Source organism: Eurypyga helias, unplaced genomic scaffold, assembly GCF_000690775.1.
Source record: "Eurypyga helias isolate BGI_N326 unplaced genomic scaffold, ASM69077v1 scaffold6951, whole genome shotgun sequence".
In the NCBI taxonomy this organism is placed as follows: Eukaryota; Metazoa; Chordata; class Aves; order Eurypygiformes; family Eurypygidae; genus Eurypyga; species Eurypyga helias.
In genome coordinates, this window is record NW_010231452.1 from 3,768 (window position 1) to 13,268 (window position 9,501).

Below are 9,501 nucleotides of genomic sequence, written 5' to 3' on the forward strand. Positions count from 1 at the left end.
TATGGTCACTTTTGTCTCAAATAATTTCCTATTGTTTGTAACCTATCAATTTTATTTTTGCCTTCGATGCTACTGCTGGGGTTAAAAGTATATTATCTGTACTGCAAATTACTGATGAAGGTGATGTTTCCCTTACAGCCTGTCCTACCTTATGGAAGTGGTTTGTGGTATTTTTTTTTTTTTTTTTAAATATTAGAAGTATGTCATGTTTTTGACCAGACCACTTGTGTGTGTCTTCCCCATTTCTCTTTTTTTTTTGCATTTCTGCTTTTCACAAAATTGTTTCAGCAGCCACTTCTGAAGTCTTGTGTGAAGTGCAGACCTGGGGAACGAGCCTGGAGCTGACTCCCCACTGGAGTGTGTTACAGTTGAGAAACCAGTTAACTAGGGAAGCATTAGTTCCTGGAGCAGCTGGAAGCTTTTGGAGGAGGTACAAATTGCATAGCAGAAGACTATAATTTCTAAAATCTAGGTACAGATCCACTCAACTTCAGTTGAGCAGGATGACCTTATAAGTAAGGCAGCTAGAAAAGTGTTTTGGAGGTGGCAAACTTTTCAGCTGTAGCCAAATTTAATTGCTTATGGTTTATTGGATTTGCAAGTAACTGGCCAAAAAAAACCCAACTTGAAAATTGAGACTAACAGAGTCTTTGCAATGTGAAATGTCTCCTGAACTGGGTGGTAGATAGGCTGTGCTATTCTGGTGGGTTTTTTTTGACTGGGAAGGTGGGAATCTCAGCAGAGCCAAGATCTCCAGGGCAGAAGTCCCTGTGGATGAAGATGAGGAACAGCAGGAACTACTCACCTGTTTTCTGAAAAGCCTCTTTATATAATGTAGATGGGGGGGGGGAGAAATCGTGCTGTAGTCTTGCTTATTCTACTTGCTCTGCTATTAGGGAAATAGGAAGGTGCTTTGGACTATTTAACTTGAGGTTCATAGTGTGTTTGAAAGCATCAGTAGCTTTCCAGACCTGCTGAGTTTTCCAGGTGGACAGCTGCAGGAAGTAGCCTGTGTTTTAATGTCCCAGAAAGCACCAGGTAGGTAATGGTGAATATGTTTCTTGGTTTTTGGCATTTCGTCAGTGCATGAGTTTTGTTGTGTTAAAGCTCAGGTTGAAGAGTTCACATGACATTAATAAGTGTCTGTGTGTATATATGTGTATACACACAGTATATGTATATATGGCCAGTAGTGTTTTCAAATATTACTAAAGATTTTGTTGCAGTGGTAGCTGAATTGTTAACCAGTGGCCACTGATGGTGGGTGCAAGAATTGTTCTGAAGTGGACCACGAAAAACTGCAAATTACTTATGGGTGTTTGCTTTCCTCAAGACAGTGTAATGCTGCAGTGGTAGAAAGGCTGACGGGCTTTGGGGGCCCTGCTGAGTACATAGGCACGTGAGATTCAGTGGGTGCAGCACACTTGGGTTTTCTGAAAATCTTGTTTATAAAGCTTTCTGTCAAGTTACTGAAGGAATGCAGTTGCTTTCAGACCGAAGGAAAAAATTCTTTCATGGATTGGAAATTGCTTAAAGAAGCAAGGGACGTGTCAGGATAGAGGATAGTTGGTGATGGGATCCCCCAGGAGCCATTTGTGGTACTGGCTTTGTTCAGCATCTCTGGCCATCTGGAGAGGGGATTTAACAGCAGACACTCCCATTTTGTGAGTGCTATTAAACCCTTATGTAGTCCTGGGCCTTGCTGATGGCAGGAAGCTGAGCAGGCAAAAAGGGCGACAGATGAGCTTGACGGTAGGTAAATGCCAACTCGTGTATCAGAACAGTAATCCATACAGTAATCCTTCATGGCAGTGCTGGTTGAGAGTAGATCATCAGCTAATGAATGTCTGCTTTTGATTCTCAGAAATCCTCACCTCTGGGTGCAGTGACAGCCCAAAACATGGGCAGGATGCCAGGTGTCATCAGATCTGTTGAGACCAGGAAGGGGGCAGGCAGCTCGATGTTTATGAGGATGGAGCAGCTGCCTGGTGAGATGGGGGCTGACAAGGCTGGGACTCTTCAGTTGAGAGGATAAAACCAGGGAGGGGCATGATCAAGGTTTACCTAGCCCTGGAGCTAGTGCTACACTAAAGGCAGTGATGGGGTGCACACACTGGGAGTAATGAGGTGTCAGCTGAAAGCAGGGGAGTGGGAGCAGCAGAGATCCAGTGCCTGGAGTCTGTCCCTAAGGAAGCTGTGGAGGCAGACAAGACCTTGGGTGCAGAAAGGGATTAGACCGCTTCATCTGCAGACATGAAGGAGAGAGAGTGGAGGAGATATATCTCCCTAATGAAACCTTTATGGGCGCTCTGGGAACGTGGGAGGATCTGGGTTGCAGGCTAGCTCTCTAAAGAGCGTCTGGGACTGTGGCTGCTGGGAGCTGTGTTCTGCACTGGATGGGCCATTGATCTGACTTAATGGGTTTCTTCTTGTGCAAAGTGATGATTTCCTCTTTTCAGAGTATCTGTTCTCCAGTGGAATCTCATTTAGTGAGCTGATGCAGTAGAGTAACTGCTGTGTACATTGCCTTTTCTGTCAAACTGATGCTTTCTTGTTTATAGGCTTATTAGTTTCGATTGACACATTAAATTCCAATGCTAACACCTTAATTTAAGAAAGATAGGAAGGTGGGAGACAGTTATCAGAAAAATGAGGTCTTTCCTCTTACATCTTCTGTATTTTCCTCCCACTCTTTCTTGTATCTCACTTTATTTTCCACTCATCTTTCAGCAGTATGATTGCATCTTGTCTGTAAACAGCCTTTGAGCTTTCTGAGGCAAAGATGATCAACTAATACAGTTTTATATACCAAAATATTTTGTTTAGTGCCCTACCCTATGGGTCTGTCATTGAAGTAATATTATGTTTTTGAAAATATTTTCAAATATGAGCTGTGACTTGAGTTGTAATACAGGACTTCTGGGCTCAAAGCTACTTTTCTTAGGGTTGGAGTAGATGACTAGAAAACTACCCTTGTTTCTCAGCACATCAGCTTACCTGTTTGCCAACATGATGGTATGGAGAGGTCAACTTTATTTAAGGCTTTCAGTATGTTTAGTTGCAGGATGCCGTGATTTTTTTTGAGTAATATATCATTACACACTAAATGGTAAGTACCTGAAAGCTGTTAGTCTGTGAGGTGCCTGTCTAAAAACACTGATCTCTTGGGTAATTTAAATGGCCTTCTCAGTCTTTTAAATTTCTTGTTTCAGGAAGTTAAGAAGGATGTAGAGCCCAAGGATGATGGCGTACTACTCAGGAGGGAGAAGTCTGGCAATGTAGCCAGTCTTGTGCAGCGTATGAGCAGCTATGGACTTCCAGCAGGAGGATTTCAGCCTCATCCCCTGGCCAAAAGCTTCAAGAAGAGTATGTAGTCTTTCCAATTCCTTTAATTGCATAAGCTGCTGATGCACATTTTTTTAATAAACATGAATTATTTAATGTCTGACTTGTACAGAAAACTAGGGACACAGGAGGAAAAGCTTTGATTCTAAGCCAAAGTCTGCTCCTGGATGTGTGGGCAGAAAGCTTGCATGTAGTCCTTAACAGCAACAATAGGGATGAATTTTCCTGGGTACAGGGTTTAGACCCCTTCCACATTCTAGGGAGTTGGTGCTGTAACTTCATGTGATTCTGCTTGTATTGTCAGGTACCTGAATGAGAACTACAGGCCTGTTCACGATAATCAAAAATCTTCCTGTTGACATTTCTTCTAAACATTAAAGTTCTGTTATAAATTCAGGGCTTTGACAAGGAAACACTCTGTAGTTCAGGTTCCTCTTGTTTGGTAGGCTTGCTTCTAGTGTGAAATAAGGTGAAGTTGGTGATGTCTAAGACAAAGCAGTGGTCTCCCGTTGATAGTAACGGCAGCCCCCAGGGTGGTCAGGAGTGCAGACTTGGTGCATCCATATCTGTGGCTTCTGTGTTTTAATGTTAGTATTTAAATCAAGGTGACTAAAACCTAAAGCAAAAGCCTTAGTGTTCTTCTGTGCATCCAGAAGATTGACTTGTAAATTGTATTTGGACACCTCAGTCTTAGAAGAGATAGCTGTAAATTACACTGGTTTCTTCCCTCTTACAAGGGATTGCAGGCTTTTATGATTAAAGTTTGCTTTTTTTAAAAGAAATAATTAAGAACTTACTGTTCCTGCTATGTTTATGCTTTGAGCTTTTGCCCATAAAAGGAGAAGAGCCACTAGTTGTCATTTAAAGACATGAAATGGAACCACCAGGTTTACGAATTTCTTGAAGCCTGCTTCTAGGCAACTAAGGATATTACCTTCAAAATCACTTCTTTTTGAGTCTGATGTGCATGTGCATATTGGTGATGGCATATATATGCCTGTTAGATGTTTGCATCAGCAGGCTTTTGAAAATCTAGCCTGAAAGATGAACGCTGTTCCTAGACTAACAGAACCGCGCTCTGAAAGGGAATCTGCATGTTCTTTGTGGGTCCTCCCAACTCAAGATACTCTAACATTCTGTGATTCTATGAACGTGATCTGACCAGTTCAGGTGTTGCCTATTCGTTCTGGTCTCCCTAACCCTGGAATGATCCCATATTCAGCGTGCCTCGTCCTCATGCTGGTGGCTGTGGCCAGAGTAGTAGGTACAACTTGGTCTCAAAGTTTGCAGTGCTCTGGCTAGTCTTATCCTCCTTGAAGAAAATGCTGTTAAAGCACCTTTAAGCACACAACTATTCACTTGGCGCAACAACAATCCCTGCATTTCCATTTTGCTTGCTGTTCCCTCTTCTCTGGAAGACTGTTTAAACAGCTCCTGCAGATCCTGTTTGTTCTGTGCCTGGGCAAATCGCTCACTCCCTTCAAAAGGTTTCCAGTGCTTAGTTGTCTTTCTGTTTCTGGTTCCAAACCTGGTAAAATGAGGTTTACAATGTGAAAAACAACGTCAAGGTTCTTTAATAGGAAGTTTCCAATGTGCAGTGAGGTAGGTTGTCTCTGCCTGGAAGTCCCTTGTGTTCTCAAGTGCAGCTCTTGCTGAGTTCAGGTTCTCCATATTGGTAAGCTGCAGGCAGAATTCCTGTTGGTTACGTGGCTGCGCTTCTTCAGGAAAAGGGGAATACAGAAGGTGTGCTAAATTAAGGCAACAAAGGGCTAAATTTGGCTTACTCTGTACAAAACAAACAAAACTTGCCAATTTGTTTTGGAAAGGGACAGAATTGCCTGGGGACTGCCATCCCAGCAGTCCTGATGTACCATTTGAAGCTGGAACATTGTTTTCTGAGGGGATCATTAGCTTCCTAGGTTAGTCTAGGGATTTCTTAAAAACTGGAAGGCAGAACTTCCTGAACTGGGGATCAGCGAAAAAACTGTAGTTGAGAGAGTTCTGGATGGGGGACAAACCCATGGATTTTTGGTTGAGAAGATAAAGCCAAGAGGAGACATGATCAAGGCTTACCCAGCCCTGGAGGGTTTGTGTCCTGTCCCTCCCCCCATTTAGGTACAATTGCAGTCTGAAAAGGAACGCTGAGATCAGATTTATATTAAATGGCCATAACTTTTTAATTTGCCTTTTTTTGGTATCGGTTAATCTCGTGCAAAGGAGGAGCCCTGAAAGCACTGCAGGCGGTAGTAAAGGCCAGTGAACCGTTTATTGTAATTACTGTTAACCTAACAATCCCTCTTGCTGTGTGAATTTCAGTGGAGTTACAAGAAGGGTGTATTATGTGGGCAATTACATGTTATTAGAAATACCCCATAGAGCTTCATACTTTTGGTTTATTTGGTTCCTGCCCCTTTTAAGCTCTTGAGAACACCGACCATATACCAGCAGGTAGGAAATTCCTGATTCGGTGAGCCCTCTCTTAGAAACTCTAGATGCAGAGCATTGCTCGGCTGCCTGGCATGTTTTGTACTGTGGACACTGGGTGTGGCGATGTCCTGAACACCTGACTTTGGACTTTCAACGCTGCTAGAAGACAAGGCTCAATCTTGGAGGCAGTGTCCATATTTTGAAATGTTTCTACCCAGATAATCTTACTTGCTCAAGTTTGAGTATTGAAGGAGTGCAAAGTCTAAGAGGGGAATATGGGAATTGCACAGGTCCTGTAAGGTTTAAGCTTTACCACTTCAAGTTTTTGATTCAAATGTTCACTTAAATTGCAGTAGGTTGTTTTGGGGGAGGATAGGGAGCGTATGTGGGTCATAACTCAGGGTGACAGTTGCCTTCAGGAGCGTCTTGCCTGGTGTTTTGTGGGAAAGCTCTGAAAGCATGGCCTCTTGTTTGCAGAAATGCCTCAACTCTGCAAGTTCAGCAGTAGCATCCCCCCAGGATACATGCAGAGGAACTGGGCAATAGTAGCTTCACACCACTCTGGCTGGAGGGATTGTTGGAAGCTATTTCCATGTTCTCCCATCTCGGGATGGCATTTTGACTTTTTAATGCCTGAAAGCTTTAATGGTATGTGGCAAACATCTGAAGACTGCCCTTTATTTTAATTTTGCTTTTGTCAAACACTGCTAATTGAAGCTTAGGCTTAATTTCTCAACTCCATACTGAAAAAAGAGTTTATTTTTTTTTTTTTTGCTTTCACAGATAAAAGTGAGTTTAGATTTTGAAATATGAGCTGAGCAAATGTTAGCATTACCTCAGAGCTGGAGTTAGCAAGGCCTTTGTTAGAGGGCAGAAAGGCTATCTGCACTGCAGTGTTGTGCAGAACAAAACATTGGTTCTTTCTCCTGGGATGGCTTAGACTGGAGGCTCAAACTTGCATGTTTTCTTCCAAGCAAGTGCTAATGCTGCAGCTGGCAGTGATTGTCAGATTTTGGTCAGGAAATAGCTTGAAAATCATTGTGCTGGGGATTTATCTGACTTGCTTGTGTCAACATGTATTTTATAGCGTGTTGGGCATTGGCAGTGTAGTGTTTATTTGTTTGTAATTGGCTGTCTGTGAAGCTTGATGTTTTTCAAACTGAGTTGTGTGTAAGATACAGCTCGCTAGTTTAAAGTGACACAAGCAAACTACAAAACCAGCAGCAAAAGCTGTTGGGTTTTTTTTGCTTTTTGGGATGGTTTATGGGTCTTCTGGTCAGACTTTGGTCATCAGGAGCTGACCATAGGAAATCACAGTTGTCCTTAGCAAGCGTTCTTACTTTTGCCATTTCCCTTGAATCAGGGTCCAAGAAGCGGCAGTGCAAAGTGCTTTTTGAATACATCCCACAGAACGAGGATGAGCTGGAACTCAAACTGGGGGATGTGATCGACATCAACGAAGAGGTAAGCTGTTTTACGGAGGTGATTGTCTCTTTATGTGGCCAAAAGTCTAATTGGGGTGTGGTGTTTTTTTTTTCTGTGTGATTGCTTGAATTACAATGATGTTGGAAAAATAGCATGAGAAGTAGTGTTTTTGAAGCTGAAGTGAATAGGAGTTCTTTCTCTCAGCATCTCATCCTAAATCAATGAATATTAGAAGTTTAGGGGAAGTATTTGATCACTGCAGCAATCGCTTTATGATCTGTTACACAGATTCCTTTTTTGAAAGGCTTTTCTAGTTCTCTGGCCCTGTCTATGCAATCCTTACTTCTAGGATGCTTATGCTAAAATTGTTTGACCAGCTGCCTTTTAAGTTGACATACCATAACTTGGTTTAGGTGAAAAATGTTATTTGACCTGATTTTCCAGTTTTGTGCTTTTTTGAACTAATAGTAACAATACTCAGTACAAAACCCCGTACCTGTAGTGTATGTTTAACCCACTTACAGAACGCTACGGAACATTGAAATATACTCAGCAACCTGCTGTTATTTTTATTCCCTTCATTTTCCACTGGCTAAGAAATAAAGGTCTATCTTGGTGTTTAGAACTGGATGGCAATGGCCCTGTGTATCTGAGAGGGGCTTTAAGGGTAGGGATTGCTTTTTTGTTTTTCCCTACCTAGGTGTTGCTGTGTTATCCTGTTCTGTTCAATAGCTGGTGTTGTGGGAATATGTGGGAACAGTGCCTCTTACAAGAGCTCAGTCTGTCAGGGAACCTATGGAGAACGACTAGAGTGATCGTGGAAGGTACCTTTTCAAAACTAGGTGGAAATATTCTGCACAGCATGCTCTGACCCTCACTGGTGCCGTCTCTACCTCTCTGGCAGTCGGACGAAGAAGATTGAACCTTTCTTTCTACCCATGTGTCTGGTGGTGCTTTTTAAGTAGCTTTGAGACTGGTTTTTTCACATGCATCCTCTCTTTTGAAGAGAGTGCTAACTCTGCAGGATCCCAACATTTGCCAGGATGGACTTTTCCATTCTTCTAGCAAGGAAAAAGTTAAGCTTTTAGATGTATTTGCACTAATAACTTTTAGTATTTATTCTTTGAATAAAGAGAGCGAGTGACTTGTAAAACCTGCTCACTAAAATCACAAGTTCCATAAATACTGTGCATTGTGTGTAGGTGTTCTCTAAAGGAGTCCTCCTGGATAACCTCACCCGTTTAATCTGTGGATTGTGCCTGTACGCAAAAGTCATGACTTTGAATGGTCCAACATAAGTGTTTACAAGAGAGCATGTGCAATAAGCTGTTGTGGAAGCTGCTCAGGTTGCACATATCAACATCTGGAATTATTTTGGAAGGGGTGTTTGGTGGGATGTGTCAGAGATGACCAAGTAGCCAAACAATAAAACCACAATTATTTCCTTGTGGTTTCTTAGGAAACAGGTATTATGTCTTATTATTTCTTTTTTTAGTCAATCCCCATGCTTCTTCCTTTACTAACAATTCAAAAACACATATTTGTAGTACTCAGCCTTTGGTCCCTCTGAGGAAAACCGTTAATCAAATTTTTAGGCAAATGCTACCAGGTAGAAAAATACTGCAGCTGACTAGGAGCACAGAGCTGTTTGCACACTGTTTTTATGATGGTCTAGAATAGGCCTGGCAGGTATAGGCTAGGTCTGCTTCACAAAACTGTATCGATAGACAAGAGATGTGAAGAATGGTAGAAAATACCATCCATCAGTTGTGCACTGTGCTAGGATAACTTATCCTAGGTACCTTGTCTTCACTAGTGTGAGATGATCTTTGCTTCCACGTATATATATATATATTAAAGGTGCTATTTATGTATATGCAGATAACTCATAACTGTTACTTCAATGAAAAATCATTTAATCCCTTTGTTATGGGGAAAATAAGATAAGATCAGCTCCACAAGGGGATCAGTTTACCAGTTAACTGAGAATAATTCAGTATTTACCCCTTACAACTGTTTTCATAAATTGAGTAGTGGCAACTGACACTGCTGATGGTGAAATCAAAGGTGGAGGCAGATGGTTTCGGAAATTAAATGGCTGATATTGAACAGAGCAGGCTACAAGGATCAAAACTACCTTTTAGGGAAGAAGGCCCTCATGTGCTACATACTGGCTGAATGGCAGGGTTTTTTGTTTACTGAACTTATAGGCTTTACATGCAAAACAAATGCACAAAGTGCATGATAACTGTGTCATTGCTGTGAAATGAAATGAAATCTTCATATATTTCAATGCCATCCCCC

The 9,501-nt window shown here is 41.8% G+C and overlaps 1 protein-coding gene across 1 annotated transcript in view; it reads left to right on the forward strand.

Annotated features, from left to right (window-relative positions):
• Nucleotides 1-9,501, forward strand: part of CD2AP (CD2-associated protein) — a 44,545-nt gene that overhangs the window by 1,049 nt on the left and 33,995 nt on the right. Inside the window, exons 2-3 of the mRNA XM_010161083.1 lie at nucleotides 3,191-3,366; nucleotides 7,136-7,236. Coding sequence (XP_010159385.1) covers nucleotides 3,191-3,366; nucleotides 7,136-7,236 — 277 coding nt within the window. The remainder of the gene's footprint in view (nucleotides 1-3,190; nucleotides 3,367-7,135; nucleotides 7,237-9,501) is intronic.